General features: G+C 43.2%; 1 protein-coding gene across 1 annotated transcript in view; it reads left to right on the forward strand.

The window, feature by feature from the left end:
- LOC147836428 (uncharacterized) overlaps positions 1 to 17,725 on the forward strand; it is a 719,152-nt gene extending 701,427 nt beyond the window's left edge. Inside the window, exons 2-3 of the mRNA XM_087257612.1 lie at positions 11,227 to 12,286; positions 13,288 to 17,725. Of these exons, the coding sequence (XP_087113738.1) occupies positions 13,863 to 17,363 (3,501 nt within the window). The 5' untranslated portion in view covers positions 11,227 to 12,286; positions 13,288 to 13,862 and the 3' untranslated portion in view covers positions 17,364 to 17,725. The remainder of the gene's footprint in view (positions 1 to 11,226; positions 12,287 to 13,287) is intronic.
- Positions 17,726 to 20,743: the final 3,018 nt, after the last annotated feature.

The following is a 20,743-nucleotide window of genomic DNA, read 5'->3' on the forward strand; positions in this document are numbered from 1 at the left end:
TCAGTGTTCTATCTGTCTGCAATAATGTTAAAGTCCTTGTGAAATCACAATTTATTTATTTATTTTTTACTAGCATTTATTGTTCTTATTTAAGTTAACAAAATTCACTTTCAACAGTAATCCACTGAAAAAAAAATGTTTTGGTAATCTTTAATCAAAGTCTGACCATTTACATTTGTGTTTGAAGTGCCAGTGTGATTGCTTCTGTCACAATATTTTTTTAACTACTCCCCTCTTATTGTTAGTTTGCTTTAAAGAAATGTTGTGCAAGCCCCACCCTCTATACAATATTCCATTTTAGTCGGAAGTACATCAACATACTGAATCAAAAGCAACTTCTGTTTCATGCAGATTTAAGGCGGGAAGAACATGTCGAATTTTCCCTCATGCCCAGGGTTTTCCATCAGAACATTGACCAGAGAGCATCACACTCCCTATACTGACTTGTTGTTGTCCTTCATCCACACAGCTGTCCATGTGATGTTAAAGAAATTGCCACTCATCAGATGCAGGTAACCTTTCATTGTTCAGTTCTAACACCTGCTTGTTCACTGTACGCTTTTTTAAAGGTGGAGAGGGTTCAGACGATCTGGTCTGATTATTGGTCTGTGGCAGCACAGCAGAGTCACTTTCCTCCCTTAACCATCATTAAAACTGTGTGCCGCAGGAACCTTCTCTTGACTCGGGACCAGGCAGGATAGTTTTTGTTGACCCTGTGCATTGATCATTGAGACTTGGCACCAAACACCCTGTTACCAGTTTGTGCCTCTTTAGAGCACTGTTTGTTACTTTTGACCACTGCTGTCAGTAGCAAACCACAAGCCCTGGCTCTAATCCAGTTGCTGGGCACAATTTGGACCTAGTAAAAAATGCTCAGATCCCTTTTGTGCATATTATCATGTAATTTTATTTGTTGTATTTCTGTCCAAGTTTTTTCACAAACTTTTTAATGAAATAAACCCATTGGCTAAATTCTCCATCAGTCATACTAGATAGTGGCTGACTGACAGATAGAATACAATATGCAGAACAACAAAACACTCGACAGCTTTGTTTATTCAGTGTGTGGTCTTATTTTATCTGTAACTCTGTAAGCTATGACATCGACTTGCTTTTTACTACAAAGATGCCGTTTTTGTGTGTAAGTAACATAGTAAACAATGTAAACAACAGGGGCCTCATGAATCAACGCTGAGTACGCACATACTGTAAACTTTGCATACGCCAGGTTTCACGCTCACGCTTGGATTTATTAACGATGAAATGAACGTGAGAATGTGCATTGGTCCTAGCCAACTTCATGTCTGGCGTACGTGTATTTCTTGGATGTGTTTGTTTTATTTCCATTGGCGACTCCTAGAGACAATTATGTTAAATTGCACACTACAAAGTATCTTTGAGTCGTGCATTGGCAGCTGTATGAGACGGGATCATCTGCATGTCTAGCAGGTATATAAGGTTTCCATACCATACAGTTGACCAGCCAAACATTAAAGCACTATTTGAAGCATTCGCCAGTTTTCTCAATGTAATCTGAGCGATCTACTGCATGCACATTGCTATAAAGGCGCCATCTGATGACGAATTTGCATACGTGAATCGAAAACATTTTACTTCAATAAAAGTACAAATAATATGTGATGCTCAAATGTGCTTAACATAATACACGCACTTCCTAATGATTCATACTTGTCTTCCTTATGATGAAGAGTAGGCAAAGTCTAATTTGCAGTGGGCAAAAAAAAAGAATGAGTTCATCAAATGCTGGATTCTAACCGGGTCCATGATCAATTGAGTCAAAACATGTTGCCATGCAGTTTATAAGCTACGCCACTGACGGTGCTGTTTGCCGCTCTCTTTGGTTTTGTTGTCTCTATCCATCAATCGGTGATGGACAGGAATCACTCAACTAGCTCATTCCAACTTAGCCTAAATAGACACTAAAATTTTTTTACACCTTTACATCTGACCATTTCTTTTTTAATTCTCTCACATTGCGATGTTCAAACCCCCCTGCGTTAACCGTGTCAGCTGAACTCTCCAACTCTATTTTTTTTGTTATAAATTTCAGAGGACAAACTTGCAAATAACAAAGTTTTTCTCTGGTCTACCTCTGAAAGGAGCACCTCCAATTCACATTCTGTTCATAGTTTCTCTTTTGCTTGCTTTTGCCATTGCTTTTTCATTTGGTTTTGCCAAAGTAGAGTCATTACCATATTTATTTGGGGGAGGAGGCAGGGAGGGGTTTTGCGCTCGTTCACGTGCGCTCAGTTTCACGTTAATTCACGTTAAGATGTACAAAGAGAATATGCTTGTGATTCTGCGAACGCAATGTTTCATACATCTGAATTTTTTTCTGCGTACGCAAATTTACATCTTTGTGCATAAGCAATGCTTTAGTTTGATTTCAACGCAAGTCTTCGTACATGAGGCCCCTGGTCTCCAGCAGAAACGGTGACATAAACAAACAAATAACCATCCATAATTTAACAGTATTAACTAAATGTGTTTTATGGGATGTTGTTCTGTGGAATCTTACCTTTCAAAATAAACCCTGATGTACAGCAATGAATGCATGTGTCTTGTTATTACGATATTCACTCCAAATATCAAAATTTGCAAATACATTCTTTACAAGCTTCCTATTGAAAAAAAACTAGCTGCAATGGCTGCTTGAGGGCTGTAGCTTTAGACTAATGTACAGGTTGTCAAGATTACTCGTGTTATTTTTGATGTAATCTATTCATAAACACTGACGTGCAAAAACAGCATCCCAGTGCGTCTAAGTCCTGATGGTGGCTATTTTTTTTTTCACTGACATTCAAAAAACAGATGTGTCTCAGTTGTGTCTCACAAATGTTTTCATGAGTATGGAAAACAGAAACTTTTGTTGTTGCAGAATTTTGATTGAAAGTAAAGCCGACGAGTCCTGCTTTCGAATTGTTTTGCGGTCTTGCCATGTCAGTCCTTTGGGAATCTCACAATTGGTACAGTGCCCTCAAAGGACTGTTTTTCATTTTATTTCAAAGGGGAAAAACATAAATACATGGCATTGTTTCTGTTTCTTTCCTGTTTCAAGTGAAAATTACATCTCTCTGAGGCAGTAAGGTTGGCAGGAAATTGCATTATCAAAGACTTAAACAGGCTTTTGGGTGGTGGCAACAAAGCACGTGAAGATACAATTTCATTACAGCTAAACTGATGCAATTTGGTCCTTCATTTCAGCATGCCCCTTTCAGTTTCTTTCTTTCAGGTTAGAGTTCCAAGGCTTAATATGCAATGTAAATGCCATTTAAAGAGCTGGTTCTGCAACCCAGCTGCCAGCATTGATTAACGTTAGTTAGCACTGAATGAGTCATTATTGTGGTGCTACATCACCCACTATCTAATCTATGTGCTTTACGCTTGTTTGAGGGCTGCTCCCTGAGGGAAGGAAACATTTGGCTCTTTTCCAACCTGATATTCCAGTAGTTTTAGCTGTAGTCTGTGAATCACTACTAAGTCTTGCATGTGAAAGGATAACCGAAAGTGTTGCCTGAGCTTGTCAAATGTCACTCACTGCTAAAGCAGTCTAGCTCTATGTGTGGAGCAGATGCCCTTCTTTCCTGTTCATAGGTATAGATGCTTTTACAGAACTGTAGGTCTAAGCTCAGCTTGTTTACCTTAAACATAGGAATCGAGAGTTTGCAGAGCATAACATGAGTGCCAGGTTTTTTCCAGGTGGGATACTGATTCCGGCTACAGTAGTGCAGTAGTTTACATTAGTACAGTAGCAAGTTTAAGCTTCTTGTGCAAAAGCAGAACTTGGAACCAATCACCTGAGCTGTAAGTAATTTGTTACTGCACAGAAAACAAAACATAACGAATATTTTTTAGATGAACTAGTACAGTGCTCAGCATATATATAAGTACACCCCTTACAAATTTATATTTTAAATTCATAATTTTAATAGGAAACTATACAATAATGTATTTGTGCATTCACATTATATTACTCAGTTGTGAAGCCAAATCAGGAGCTTATCTAACAAAATAACTTAAAAAAAAAAAAAAAAAAAAAACTGAAAAATGTAGTTGAAATTTTGTAGGTTGTAATTTTGTTGTTGTTGCAATATTTAGCCTGAATTTTATTGTATTATCTTTCAATTTCTAAGTATGTTTGGTGACTAAAATATTATTTTAATATAATTAAATATATCTGTTTATTAAATCTGTTTTATTTAAATGCACTAAAATAAACTGCCTATATTCACTGAGAAATGGATAAAAACAATCATTTTCAAAAGTCTATATATATATATATATATATATATATATATATATATATATATATATATATATATATATATATATATATATATATATATATATGATTATTTGATGTATTTGTTGTGGAGTTCATCCAAGCCATTCTGCAACAATGAGTCACATTACAAAGTTCACACGCACACACACACAGACACACACACTGCAAATGTAAAAGGATACATGTTAATAAACAGTGCTGTATGGATGTTTGTGATGTTAATGTACAAAATAAACCTAATTTATGGAATTGAAAAACTGGAATTGAAGCGTCTTCATTTAGAATTGTACTGAAACGGCTGTGATGATGAAGTAAAGTTGAAGTTAATCACTGTAATTCTTTTTAAACATGCACAGTTTTAAAACATTAAACTTGTAAAACTCACTCTTGATCACATTTGATGATGGTTGATGATCACATGTCATCATCAGGTGAACAGTTCTGAACAGTTCTTTTAATCCCAGTTCCTTTGCGCATGTCCTGTTTTGTTGATATGATGATACATGTTACTATGGAGACATGTTAATATGCAGCTCTCAATCAATTCAGTGGGCTGGGAAACCACACTTCTACATTACATTGCGGTCGGCCTCAAAATGGGAGCGATTTGGATCCTATTTTAACGCCAAGAAATTTTAAAAGAGACTTATTGTTTTTCTATCCCTCCAATATGACTGTGGACACATTATATCTATACACACAGTTCTGACCAAACAGCTTCCCAAAGATGATTTTCATCAAAGGTGCCATTTAATTGAAGAAAATGACAGTAGATGAAGATATCTCATGTTTTTAGGCGGTCAAATAATCAAGAAAATTAAAAATGTATGCATGTTATTATTTGGCAAAAGTTTTACTTTGTGACAATGGTGCAGAATCTGAAACTAAAAGTGTCATGCATTAAAGTAAACTCTCTGCTGAATCTAATTTGCTCTATATTTACGCACTGGCAAATCACAAAGGGCAGAGAGAGCAAGCTGGATAATGAATGATGCTCTTTGGAAGCATATAGAAGCATTCATAAACATACAGTATCCTGATTTGCATTTGAATGTAACATTTGACTAATCTGTAATCTCCTTTATTTTGGCACCATTATGCATGATGTTGAATAGGAAAAATACCCAGTAAGCTGTGTAGGAGGCTTTGCCTGACACGGCGGTTTTACAATGTGAATTAAACTGTTACTCTTTTGTTCTACCAAGACAGATACTGTAATTGTCCTTTCAGCTCTCTGACCGAGTTTGCTCTCTCCCTGATTGTAGTCTGTGTCTAATTTTCATTGCCCTTCTCCCCCCAATACTACTGCATGCTGAGTCCTGTATTAATTAGAATGGGATTAAATGGGTTATGTCGACTGTAATTAAGAAGTTGGGTTTGGAGCTTAGGGGAAACTCAGTGGAAGGTATCTGAATGATCGAACCTTGGCCTGTAGAAGTGCAAAGTAATAAGACACAAGATGAGATCAGTGTTGGTGCTGTCAGTCAGCAACCTCTGCATGTTTCCAGAGATGACCTTTGAAATTCAGCCTAAAACACCATATGCTTTCAGAGCTCATTCTTCTCCAAATAATCACCAAACAGATCAGGCTAACACTCTAACAAGAGGGTAGCTGTAAGGGTTAATGTTCATCACACTTATTCCGTGGCTTTTTGCCACAAAAGCATATTTTGCAAGCAAACAGCTTTAATCCTGCACTCTCAGAAATAAAGGTACAAGAGCTGTCACTAGGTTATACCTTTTCAGAAGGTACACAATTGTTTTTGAAGGGTCAACAAATGTTAAGAGGAACAGTTTTGTATGCTTTGGGTATTAACAGGGCTCGAAATTAACTTTTTTACTTGGCAGCACCGGTGCTCCTAACTTTAAATATTTAGGAGCACAAGAAAAATGTAGGAGCACCCACCAAAAATGAACGAGCACCATTGCAAATTGTATTTTAAGGGATTTATTGTATTTGAAAACAACATCAAACCGCTTGTTAAGTGTGACGTCACACAAAGTGGCTTCCGGTTCCAAGCGCTCTATTACAATGTATAGGGACACTCATGAAGTGGTAATTATAAACGTTTACAAAAGGGATGTAATACTTTCGAAAATCACGATCGCAATATATATGTCCATGCCTAATATCCGATGGCCAGAAAGTGATTCATTTTTTTATAAACTGTTAAAGTTTTGGTATTTGTGATGCAGCAAGCCCAGAGATTGTTGTGTACACTATGACTTTCTATAAAATTAACTTTAATGTGTGAAATTAATTAAAAGTGATCATAAACAAATAGTTTCTCAACTCAAATGAGTTGCGGCTTGGACCCGGAAACAGTATTACATACGTCACCAACACGTCATTACTTAACAAGCGGATAAGAACTAACAAAACCAGAAACCACTATTTAACTAATGCTGAGATGACATTGATATTTGTGTGCAATAATTCCAAAATGTATGTCTAATAATTATTAAAGATTAATGATGATATAAATGACAATAATACAAACAATGAATTACATTTCTCATTATTATGCTGCCTTGAATGTGCTTGATTGAGTTACCTGCTATAAAAAGTCTGTTACTTTATGAAAAATAAATTTATGGTTTGCATCAAGCAAAAATGAAGCATTGCAGTAAGAAATATTTATTTTGCAATATTGTTTTTATATGCATGTCAATTTAATAAATAATATTTCTGCTACAAAACAAATAAAATATTATAATAAATCATTTAATTCAATGCTGAAAGCTCAAAACTGTTTTTTTTAGTTAGTAACTAAATAGAAAAACAACAAACATCAAGAAAGAATGGACAAAAGAAAGTAAGAAAAGTCTCACTTCTATCACTCTTTAAAAGTTTTGATTTCGGTTTGTGTCATTTTAAATGCTCAGTCTTGTTATGAGCTGATTTTTATTTTTTTGTGTTTGTGGAAAGCAGGTGAGTCAACCCAACCAATATATGAGCAGGATTCTTGTAATGACCACCTGTGCAATACCGTTCCTTGTTATGAGCCGCAGATTAAGTTTAAACTTAGTAAAGGCGAGCTTCTTTGGCAATGATGTGTAGATTTTACATTTGCGCTTAAAACCCAGTGAATACATTGCATCGAGATTCGGGCACCTTCTCCAAAAACACTTGAGCCACACTTGAATACTTGAGCCACTCTCGGCTGGCGGATCAACATTTACCACTTGATTGCTGTCATCTGCACCATTATTTGGAACTTTAGGTGGGGTTTACAAACCTGCGTACTTTTTACTCTTCAGCCGTTTGCATTTCCTGCAGGCACAAAAGCTCCCTGTCAAGCCTTGAGTGATTGACAGCTACAATCGATTCAGCACATTTTTAAAGAAAATCAAAAGGTCGCACTACAACCCTTATATGTAGTCACACAAATGCTCCCAAATATATTATAAGGTCACACAGATGAAATTTTGGGCTAATATGTGACCAAAATGCTCGCAATTTTGAGCCCTGACTAATATGCACCCTTGAGGTATTAATATGGACCTCAGTACAAATTTGTACCTTTTGAAAAGGTAACACACCAGTTACAGCTCGTGTACCTTTATTTCTGAGAGTGTAGAGAACAAACAAACAGATTTTAAAAATGGTAGTTTTATGGCAAAATTAGTCACAATTAATAAATTTTCAAAAATTATTATTATTATTATTGGCTATTATCCGATTCAGAATTAAATCCTACTATTATTTTGTTAAAATACACGTTTAGTGCATAACAAGTTGTGACTTCACAAGTGGATGATTGACAGTTTTGAACGAGTTTTCTCCAAATCCCTGTGGCTAATGTTGAAGCTCTTCTTGTATCCATGGCTACAGCAATGGCATGTCGTGTGTGTTGCTGTTGTTGTGAGAGGGTGTTTTGGGGGGCTTCACAGACACAGGCTCACAAGTCATGTCACTGGCAGCGAAAGCAGTCTAGTCACTGTGACATCCATATTGATGACGCTCTCATTAGTCTTCCCTTCAGTTGCATGGGGCCAGCCAAGGTTTGCCAAAATCTTTCAATTGTCAAACAGACACATTTATTTATTTATTGGCTGGATTCTCTGCATATGATTTGCAAGGTTAGCCCCTCTTTTGACAGTACAAAAATTTCACTGAGGATTGCATTATGTGAGGCAGATTACAAGTAACTCAGGTTATGTAATAATGTTACTTTTCTAAGTAATTAGTTAACATACTTAAATATGCATTAAAGAGCCCCTATTATGATTGTTCCTATCTTCTATGTGGTGTTTAACACAGCTCAAGGTGAATAAAAATGTAATGGGTTAAAAAATACTTCCACTTGCTTTTCTTTTATGTAACCCCCTTCTGTTCATTGGTTGGTGGCATGTTTTAAACTAATTCCAGACAGGTCATTACTATTTATGCCAGCCAAGAGAGTGTTCGTGGTAAGTGCTCTTGTAAAATACCTATTTTTGTTTTTATTATTCACAATGTATCTTTCTCTTCTTGACTACAACTTTAAAATGATTAATATGCACCCATCATTGCAGGGCGCCATGTTTGACTACTGGAACTGATTTTGAATCTGCTTACCAGGTATATGATTTAATATGTTTTCTTGATTACTATTCGCACCAGCCAGGAGAGTGGCTGTGGATGCCATGTTAGGCTGCTGGAACTGATCACTATGTTTTTAATTTGTTTTCCAGAATAAAGCGAACTATACCAGGCTTGATTTGGTGTCAGATCTGATTATTACTATACACAACGCAAAGAAAACCAAATACTAACCATTACAAAAACATCCTGCTGAGGTTTAAATCTAAAGGTGCACCATGTTTAAAACTATTGATCTACAAAGGAAAGTCAACTTAGAGTTGAATAAATGAGTTATCTTGTGTTCAAATCTTTTGCCTGGTAGTATTGACATTGATATGAGACATCGCCAAATATGAGGTGCCAGATTCGGTAAAACATGAACCCGCCCTTCCTGTCAGACATTAGTGAAAAGGGAGGAGGGGTTGATCATGACTCGAAGATTAAGATCACGGCTGTGGGAAATAAATGGTTAAATTTCTTTTTCACAACAATACCACAGTATAGCCAACCTAGTGCTGTGTTTGTTCCTGTCATTTTCCTGATGATTAATACAATAACCCACCCTGCAGTGCGGGATTCGCCGGCTGTTTGTTATTAAAGGAAGGATCAGCAAAGACTATTATGTATGGGATCTTGACAGGGACTTTGTCAGTACACAGTTCATATAGACCAGTTTCTTCTTCCTCCAGATCACAAAGTCTGTTAAAAGGGTAGCTCTTTGTTTTCTGTAGTTTGCAAAATATGTATTTAAATGTGTGTTGTTGTAAACACTTTTTATGGCCTTTACTGTATCTCTCTGGTTGAATTTAAAGTTAAGTTTGTGAACTCCCAATCCTCTGCTGTTTGTCATTGCTATGGCCACTATCAGCTGTTCCTACACAGACATGACATGGTCAATTTTCAAAATAGTTCAAACTTGCCAGAGTGGAATTAATACTGAATGTGTAAAGGGTCAATTAATATATAATGTGTACATGTACATATTTGTATGTACGTATATATATATATATATATATATATATATATATATATATATATATATATATATATATATATATATATATATATATATATATATATATCAAGTACCCCCCCTACAAAAATTAAACAGGTAAATAATTGTATTTTGAATTCATTAATGTATTGTTGAGGTAATCTCAAAGTAGTTTTTGTGTATCCTGTAGAGAGCGCTTAGTGTGTAAAAGATGTTGAACAGTGCATTTCCAAAAACCATGGTTAGCCAACTAAAGTCGCAAGTTTTGTTGTTAAAAACATAGTTTGTTGATTTGTTGTTTCCCAAATCAATCATTCCAGCAAACATTCACAAACGGCATCGCAAACTTGCTTGCTTGCCACTACACCTCTATCGCTGTAGTTAGAAACATATTGCAGTTCCTGGCTGTGTTCTATTCCTAGTTATCCCTCCTATGCCCTATTTGTTTAGAATATTTTTTCCTTTAAATTTGGAATTATTGAAAAAAAGTATTAAAGTCATCACTCTTAGATGTAATTTTCTTTCAAAGTATATTTACAGTTCAGTTTTAGCAATCTTCATGTTTACCATTGTGCTCCCTTTGCAGTGCACTTTAAAAACATTGATGTCATTCTAAACACAGCTGTGGCTCATGACGAAAGCTGTACAGTAGGTAAGCTATTATTTATAAGCGGCATTTATGTTATGTCTCCAAAGCTTGTGAAAAAACATAGCATACGTTAATGCTTTTAATTTCTAGTAAGTATCTGTACTGTATATGACATGGGCCTGTTGGTTAGAACATTTCTGCAATGGTTTGCATGTGTCAATTTGTAAAAGTACAAAAAATAAAAATAAATAAACAATATCTTACATAATCATCATCTTCATTATTAATTTTTTTTGCATTTGCTAATAAATATTAAATTAAATTTCGTATTAAACAGCCTCATTGTTTATTTATAAGATTTATAAATGATATTAAAATACGTGTTAGCTTTTGTGTGATATAATTTAAAATAAAATATGTAATGTTTTCAATAATATTTGTAAAGGAAACATAGGCCCTATATCTGGCATTTACATTTATTTAAATTAATATAGAAAACGAGTGCATGTTTTTACCAATATTAATATTGTTTTTTTTATGCATGTGCGTGTAAAACAATATATTCTTAATACAATATATTCTTAATACAACGAAAAAATTATTTTCTCAAACGATGCATCATACTATGATAGTTCGGCCACCAGTTACGTCGTTGTTTGAACCCCTGGTCAGAGTTCAATAACGACTGCCAGAGCTTGCATTGACTTGTTTCTTCTCTGTGGATATGAGAAATATGGTTGGTAAACATAAAATGAAGTTAAATGAGTCAGGGTGGTTCCCCTTCGGTTGGGGAACTTCAGTGCCATGAATGGGAGGATTCGGATCAGAAGCCGCTTATCTGGAGAGTATTGAACGGGCCAATGAATGAAATTAATTGGCAGCGTAAGCTTGCGCAGGTGTGCGACATCTGCAATTATCTCAGCATATAAGCACACCTGAAGCCAGCAGACGCCATCCTTTTCACTTCAGATCCTTTCTGAGTGAGTCGATGAGGGTTCCTCTTGCTGATCAGCACTTCAGAGCGAACGAGTGTGTCTCCCGGTCCAGAGTGGGTCTTCGCGGTGGCAGACGGTCGAGCTGGGTTACTCCCTTGCCTGCGGTTCTTTGGGTCCGGTCCTCCAGAGCGGTGCGTATAGTTGCAACTTTCCTAAAAGAGCAACACAGTCGTGCAGCACGTCCTTTTCAGGATGGCGCTCCGACTGTGCGTTTCTGGATGCGGGGGTTTCCTGTCTCCGGATGATGGACACGATCACTGCATTGCATGTTTGGGGGTCCAGCATGTTAATGCGGTGCTCGCGGGCGGTTCATGTCGTCATTGCGATGCCATGACCGTTGCACAGCTAAGATCGCGGCTAACTTTCGCAAGAGAGCGAGCCACCCCAGTTGCCTCCTGTTCTAAAAAAGCAGCGGGCGCTCGGGCAGATCTGAGGGTTTCAGCGGGAGCTAATCCGCCGCCCACGGGCTCGCGGACCTCTCGCTCCTCACGGCGCTCCATCCAAGCTTCGGGTGGTGAGAGTGATCCATCTAACCAGATGATAGCTCTCACACTCGCTGACACCGGAGATCAGATGTCCTCCGCGGCATCGGAGGGTGGGCTTTCACTGTCCGACGAAGATCCGGACCCGCTCGCCCCCTCCGGGCAGGTGAGCGCTGTCAAATCGGATCCTGAAGCGGACATGTTAGCCGTGCTTTCCCGGGCTGCTTTGGCCGTGGGGTTGGAGATGGTTTATCCCCCAGCTCCGCGGCCGGACCGACTAGATGGGTGCTACGTAGAGGACCAGAAGGCGAAGCCTTCGAAGCCTCTCGTCCCCTTCTTCCCGGAAGTGCACAGTAGGCTCACGCAGTCCTGGAGGGCACCTTTCTCTGCCCGTGCTGCGAGTGCCTCCGCCCTCACCGCCCTTGACGGCGGAGCTGCCAGGGGGTATGAGGCGATCCCGTCAGGCTTTTTACCAAAGCCTGTAGGTTGTCTGCCTCCCTCGGAGCCAGAGCTTATAAGGCTGCGGGCCAGGCTGCTTTTGCTTTGCACTACTGGGGCTTCAGGTCAACCGAGAAAAGAGCAAACTCGCCCCCGTGCAGAGGATTTCTTTTCTCGGGATGGAGCTGGACTCGATCACCATGGTAGCGCACCTCTCCGAGGAACGCGCTCGCCTGTTGCTGAACTGTCTGAGGGAGCTCGACAGCAAACTAGTGGTCCCACTGAAGTTCTTTCAGAGGCTCCTGGGGCATATGGCATCCGCAGCCGCCGTCACGCCGCTCGGGTTGCTCCATATGAGACCACTTCAGCACTGGCTTCACGATCGGGTCCCCAGACGCGCATGGCACGCGGGCACACACCGGGTCTCGGTTACTGCGCTGTGTCGCCGCGCCCTCAGCCCTTGGAACGACCCCTCGTTCCTACAGGCCGGTGTGCCTCTAGGACAGGCGTCCAGCCATGTTGTTGTTTCAACAGACGCTTCCAACACGGGTTGGGGGGCCGTGTGTCGCGGGCATGCGGCTGCGGGCCTCTGGAAGGGTGCCCAGCTGCATTGGCATATCAATCGCCTAGAGCTGTTGGCAGTGTTCCTCGCTCTCCACCGCTTTTTACCGGTGCTGGAGCGGCAACACGTGCTGGTCAGGACGGACAGTACGGCGGCGGCGGCGTATATCAACCGCATGGGGGGTATGCGCTCTCGCCGCATGTCTCAGCTCGCCCGCCGTCTGCTCCTCTAGAGTCACCCGCGGCTGAAATCGCTGCGCGCCATTCACGTCCCAGGCACGCTCAATCGTGCAGCCGATGCGCTCTCACGACAGCCTTCGAAGCCTCTCGTCCCCTTCTTCCCGGAAGTGCACAGTAGGCTCACGCAGTCCTGGAGGGCACCTTTCTCTGCCCGTGCTGCGAGTGCCTCCGCCCTCACCGCCCTTGACGGCGGAGCTGCCAGGGGGTATGAGGCGATCCCGTCAGTGGAGCGCGCTATCGCGGTCAATCTTTGTCCGCGCGGCGCCTCTACGTGGCGGGGTTTGCCCCGCCTCCCGTCCAAAGCCTGTAGGTTGTCTGCCTCCCTCGGAGCCAGAGCTTATAAGGCTGCGGGCCAGGCTGCTTCTGCTTTGCACGCGATGGCCACCTACCAGCGCTACCAAGCGCAGGCGCTGGCCGAGCTGCACGAGGGCGGGTCCAACCCAAGCTTATTACATGAGCTGCGCACCGCGACCGACTATGCTCTTCGGACTACTAAGTCCGCCGCGTGTGCGCTGGGGAGGACGATGTCCACACTTGTGGTTCAGGAACGCCACCTCTGGCTAAACCTGGCCGATATGCGCGACGTTGACAAAGTTCGCTTTCTTGACTCGCCCATATCCCAGGCTGGCCTGTTCGGCGACACCGTCGGTGAATTCACCCAGGAATTCAAGGCGGTGAAAGAGCAGTCGGATGCGATGGGCAATGTCATCTATCGGCGTGGCCGTAAGCCCGCTCCGCCCGCCGAGCCATCCACCTCCGCTTTTCCTCGCCGAGGGCGCCCGCCAACGAGTGCTGCCCCGCCCCCGCCTGCGCCTCCGGCCAAGCGGGCGCGGCGTTCACCTCGAAAGCAGGCAGCCCCTCCTGCCCAGGGCGCCGTTAAGTCCGGTAAACGGACCGCGAAGCGTCCCTGAGACAGGCCATCCGGAGAAGAGGAAACTTGCTCTTTCCCCGCTGGAGGGCGGGGCCCCGATAACAATGGTACTTTTCAGTGCCACCAAAACATCAGTAAAAGAGCACCTTTTCCCTTCCCCGGATGTGACTGCACGAGTTCTGCCAGTCCGGGACGCGCTGCCTTCCGGCTCGCAGACTCTACGTGCTTCGCCAGTGGCTCACGAGCGCTGGGGGGACGGTCTCCCTTCCCTCAGCCCTCCAGCCCCCTCTCCGGAGTCAGGGTGCGGAGCCAGAGCGAATCGCTCTCCTCCAGCTTTTCCGCGGGACCCTCGTGCTTCCCGGATCAGCACACCCACTCCGCGCTGCCCCACCGCTGGTACGTCAGCGATTGTAGCGATGACTCCATTAGCGAGGGCTCTGCCTGCCTGGTTAGCGCGGGCCAGCCCCTCGCGGTGGCTCATACGCACAATCAGACTCGGTTACGCGATTCAGTTCGCGAAACGGCCCCCCAAGTTTACGGGCGTGTATTTCTCCAGGGTCAACCCCCTGTCCGCCCCTGTCTTGCGAGAGGAGATTGCTGCCCTCCTGGCGAAGGGTGCAATCGAGCCGGTTCCTCCAGCCGAGATGGAGAGTGGGTTTTACAGCCCATACTTCATCGTACCCAAAAAGAGCGGTGGGTCACGGCCAATCCTAGATCTGCGCGTTTTGAACCGCTGTCTGCACAAGCTGCCGTTCAGAATGCTCACGCAGAGGCGCATTCTCCAATGCGTTCGTCCTCGGGATTGGTTTGCAGCCATAGACCTGAAGGACGCGTATTTCCATGTCTCCATTCTTCCACGCCACCGCCAATTTCTGCGGTTTGCGTTCGAGGGTCGAGCGTGGCAGTACAAGGTCCTCCCCTTCGGGCTCTCTCTGTCTCCGCGGGTCTTCACCAAACTCGCGGAGGGTGCCCTAGCGCCCCTTCGGCTCGCGGGCATTTGCATGCTCGGTTATCTCGACGACTGGCTGATTTTAGCCCACTCGCGGGAGCAATTGATTATGCACAGGGACGAGGTGCTTCGGCATCTCCGCCTACTGGGGCTTCAGGTCAACCGAGAAAAGAGCAAACTCGCCCCCGTGCAGAGGATTTCTTTTCTCGGGATGGAGCTGGACTCGATCACCATGGTAGCGCACCTCTCCGAGGAACGCGCTCGCCTGTTGCTGAACTGTCTGAGGGAGCTCGACAGCAAACTAGTGGTCCCACTGAAGTTCTTTCAGAGGCTCCTGGGGCATATGGCATCCGCAGCCGCCGTCACGCCGCTCGGGTTGCTCCATATGAGACCACTTCAGCACTGGCTTCACGATCGGGTCCCCAGACGCGCATGGCACGCGGGCACACACCGGGTCTCGGTTACTGCGCTGTGTCGCCGCGCCCTCAGCCCTTGGAACGACCCCTCGTTCCTACAGGCCGGTGTGCCTCTAGGACAGGCGTCCAGCCATGTTGTTGTTTCAACAGACGCTTCCAACACGGGTTGGGGGGCCGTGTGTCGCGGGCATGCGGCTGCGGGCCTCTGGAAGGGTGCCCAGCTGCATTGGCATATCAATCGCCTAGAGCTGTTGGCAGTGTTCCTCGCTCTCCACCGCTTTTTACCGGTGCTGGAGCGGCAACACGTGCTGGTCAGGACGGACAGTACGGCGGCGGCGGCGTATATCAACCGCATGGGGGGTATGCGCTCTCGCCGCATGTCTCAGCTCGCCCGCCGTCTGCTCCTCTGGAGTCACCCGCGGCTGAAATCGCTGCGCGCCATTCACGTCCCAGGCACGCTCAATCGTGCAGCCGATGCGCTCTCACGACAGCTGTTACGCCCTGGAGAATGGAGACTCCACCCCGAGTCTGTTCAGCTGATATGGGCGCGATTCGGGGAGGCCCAGATCGATCTGTTTGCTTCCCCCGAGAACGCTCACTGCCAGTTGTTTTTTTTCCCTGACCGAGGGCTCTCTCGGCACGGATGCACTGGCCCACAGCTGGCCTCGGGGCATGCGCAAGTATGCGTTTCCCCCAGTGAGCCTGCTCGCGCAGTTTCTGTGCAAGGTCAGGGAGGACGAGGAACAGGTTCTGCTAGTTGCGCCCCTTTGGCCCAACCGGACCTGGATATCAGAGCTCTCACTCCTCGCGACGGCCCTCCCCTGGCGGATCCCTTTGAGAGAGGACCTACTCTCTCAGGGACAGGGCACCATCTGGCACCCTCGCCCCGATCTTTGGAACCTCCACGTGTGGTCCCTAGACGCGAGGAAGACTTAGGTAACCTACCGACTGCGGTGGTTAATACCATCACTCAGGCTAGAGCCCCCTCCACGAGGCGCGCCTACGCCCTGAAGTGGAGTCTATTCACTGAATGGTGCGTCTCTCGCAGAGAAGACCCCCGAAATTGCCAGATTAGTGTTGTGCTCTCTTTCCTTCAAGAGAAGTTGGACAGCAGGCTGTCGCCCTCCACTCTCAAGGTTTACGTGGCCGCCATCTCCGCTTATCATAGCGCGGTAGCTGGCGGCACCGTGGGAAAGCATAACCTGGTCATCCAGTTCCTTAGGGGTGCTAGGCGAATTAATCCATCTCGCCCCCCTCTCATGCCCTCTTGGGATCTCGCCCTCGTTCTCACGAGTCTGCGATCCGATCCCTTTGAGCCACTCGAATCAGTATCTCTAAGATTTCTGTCCCTGAAGACAGCTCTGCTGGTTGCGTTGGCCTCCATCAAGAGGGTCGGGGACCTGGAGGCATTTTCGGTCAGTGACTCGTGCCTGGAATTCGGGCCGGATTACTCTCACGTCATCCTGAGACCCCGCCCCGGTTATGTGCCCAAGGTTCCTACCACCCCCTTTAGAGATCAGGTAGTGAACCTGCAAGCGCTGCCCCCGGAGGAGGCAGACCCAGCCCTTTCTTTAAATTGTCCAGTTCGCGCTCTGCGCATTTATGTGGACCGTACTCAGAATTTTAGATCATCTGAGCAGCTCTTTGTCTGTTATGGCGGTCGGCAGCAGGGAAGTGCCGTATCAAAACAAAGATTATCCCACTGGATTGTGGATGCCATTTCACTCGCTTATTCGAGTCGAGGTCAGCCGTGTCCCCCGGGAGTTCGTGCACACTCCACTCGGAGCGTTGCATCCTCTTGGGCGCGTGCACGCGGCGCCTCTCTAACAGACATCTGTAGAGCTGCGGGCTGGGCGACACCCAACACATTTGCAAGGTTTTACAATCTGCGAGTGGAGCCGGTTTCCTCAAGGGTATTAGGTAACCCTTTGGTGATTGAGGAGACAACTCGGTAGGGTGTTGAAACACGCTTGCGGCGCCATTCTCCCTAACACGGAGGTACGTGCGCCTTTTTTATCTGTCAGTAAAGTTCCCCGTCAGGTGAGCCCTGCAGATTCCTCCGTGGCCCCCAGCACTGACTCAGCGGAGGAGTCACTTGCTGGCCCACTACGTTGTAGGTCTGCCCGCTGGTCAGCCCGCGTTTTGGGTATAGGTGCCTGCTATGCGTGATCCCCACTAGGCGATCCCATATGCTTATTCCGCCACGGTTAAGTCCCCCCCCTGGGCGGACCCGTGTCTTCCCTCTCCGCTAACCACTCTTTTGCTATGCGTACTCCCCCTTTTTAGGGCTAGTCCATAGGTAAATTCTGCCATCTATCCCCCCCTTGGGTAACGGATGGCCTCCGCAGCGTCCTCCCTATCGGGATCCCTATCTTCCCAACGTACTGTCGTATTTCCTAGAATTATCTAGATGCTCACGACTTCCCAAAAAATATATCTAAATCCGTAAAACTTCTGTTGAAGTAGGATAAATTAGGGCCAGGGACACGTTGGAGGACCGCGGCCCCCATGATGTGGGTGCGTCACGCTTGCTTGACTATCTCCTCATCGGGGGTGTTGGTAAGGTGCAGTCATTATGGCGCTTTCCATATTCTCCCATTCATGGCACTGAAGTTCCCCAACCGAAGGGGAACGTTCGAGGTTACAGAAGTAACCCTTCGTTCCCCGAGGAGGGGAACGGAAGTGCCATATTCCGTCGCCATAATGACTGTCCCTTAGCTGTTTGAAAGTCTCTTCAGCTTAAAAGGATGGCGTCTGCTGGCTTCAGGTGTGCTTATATGCTGAGATAATTGCAGATGTCGCACACCTGCGCAAGCTTACGCTGCCAATTAATTTCATTCATTGGCCCGTTCAATACTCTCCAGATAAGCGGCTTCTGATCCGAATCCTCCCATTCATGGCACTTCCGTTCCCCTCCTCGGGGAACGAAGGGTTACTTCTGTAACCTCGAACGTTTCGTTACATATGTAAATGCAGATTCATGCAATCGTGTTCGATTAATTGGTAGTAATTAACTTGTGTAATCTGTAAACAAATGTGCAAAAAACATTGCAGAATAAGCAAGCATGTACACAAAATGAGTTCCTAAGTGTGTTTGAAGAGTTTACAATGTGAATAATTTTAATAACAGAAGGAAATCATCATGAGATTAATTGATATTAAAGTGTTGAAACAAAATGGCCACAAGAGTATGCGCGATAGAACCAAAATAGTGCTGTCCATGTGAAATAAAAGCGCAGTTTAAATAATTAGCTTAAAAAAAAAAAAAAGAAATTGCTGAATTTAAATTAACATTGGCAAACTGAATCACAGAGAATTCGCTCCCTGTGAAAACAGACAGAAACTTGAGGGGCAGGCCGGAGTCTTACAATACCAATTATCTAAGTAATGCAACTAGTTGTGTTTCTGGGGTATAACTCAATATTTCACTGTATTACTTTCATCTTTTCCCAACACTGTGTATTATATTATATGGATAAATAAAATGCACTTACCCATTATTTATTACACGCACAGGGATGCGCAGCAGCACAGATTTTCTTTTTTTATATAGAAAAAATTAAAAGACTATAATTTAAAAGATTATTATTTTTAACATGAATGTAAAAAACATACTATTTTTTCCCATGCTTTCCTCACCTCAGGGAGCTTTGGTGAAATCTGCCTCATATGATCTTTGACCTTCCGCACAAGCAAATCCATTTCCACCGCAGTGAAGCATACAGTTTCTCTGCTTACAAAGTCCTCCATATAAATGAAGAATGTGTCATTGCATGACTGCAATCACTACTAAAGGTGATTGGTTTAATGTATGTTACACCCAAAACTCATTTAATGTAATAGAATAGAAACAATCCTTTTAGACCATGCCCAGAGCACGCAGACCATCATTCTTAAAATAGCAAAAGTGTATTCAGAACGGCACCATGTGCTCAGATTTTTAAAATAGAGGCCTATATGTCAGGTAAAACATACACATCCTCACTTACGGTCAGCCATGGATGCATTAATCTTGTAAAGGATAATAAAAATGAGATCAGTTATTGTAGACAGCACTCAGCTTTGTTGGGCACACAGAAAACACAAGGATTTTCCCTGATAGGTGTTGTTTCAGCTTTGAAAGCTTTGAGTGTACACAATGAAAATATTGCACTCAAAATGTCTAAATATTTAATTGATCTGTGAGTGGACCTAAAAAAGTAGGCCTTGCTCAGAATATTTAAATGATCTCATGAATGAATGCAGACTAGTATAGCATCAAACTTTTGAACCCAGATGTGGTTTAATGAGCTCCTGAAGTAACCTTGAAATGCACTGTGTCATAGGTTGGATGTATTATGTAATTTTATCTGAAACACTGCTTAAAGACAGGGCAGATCTATTGAGTAACTCCTCCCCATTTAAAAAATAGCCAGGTAGCATTTTGTTTATAGTTCAGTTGTTGTTGAATGAAAGCATATCTAACTCATTAAAGCTACAGTCTATATCTGCCTTACCACTTCTTCACTCTACAGTTTTATGTAGAAATGAAACATAAAATTTGAAATTGACCAAATAAAGATTTGGAGATGGAGAGGCAGCACTCATTGTGACCTCATTTTAAAGTTAGATGACCTGAATTTAGCAACAAGAAATTACATTTAGGTTATGTTAGACATAGTCACTAATCTTCTCTTCTAAGAAGATCTGTTTAATTCTCTTATTTCCAAGAACCTTCTTCATTTAATGAACCTAGTCTTTCATATGTCATCTTTTCTCTTTGGCTTTCTCTCTATCTTGTCTTTCCTTGCCTCCCTGTCACTTCTGCCTTTTTTGCTTGCAACACAAATAAATACTGAATATTTCAAGCTCCAGTTAAACCACAATGTAGAATACACAGAGTTTTGTATTTTTTGTACTGTGTTGTACAAATATTGGTATGCTAAATGTCATGCCATTTATAGAAATTAAATCTGCTAATACACACACACACACACACACACACACACACACACACACACACACACACATATATATATATAATTGTAATCTTTACCGTTTGATGTCACTTTTTATACAATCATTTATTTGCCATCCATGAAAGTTAACATATTATTATTTGTATTAATAATAGCTGTATAACTAAAACTTTAATGACAGTTGTTGACTAACCTAACTAAAACATCTTTTTTGTTTATTGTAAATTAAATTGATTTTAAATAGGAATATTAAGAATGGCTGATGACTGATATTTATTAGTCTACATTTAATTATTTACATAGAAATAGTATAATTATTTTGAGTTTTTAAAAAAGTTTGTTTTTTAAATTTTTAAATATATATACAGTAAAACAGC

The sequence above is a fragment of the Danio rerio genome, chromosome 6, assembly GCF_052040795.2.
Source record: "Danio rerio strain M-AB ecotype USA chromosome 6, GRCz13ab, whole genome shotgun sequence".
Classification (NCBI taxonomy): domain Eukaryota; kingdom Metazoa; phylum Chordata; class Actinopteri; order Cypriniformes; family Danionidae; genus Danio; species Danio rerio.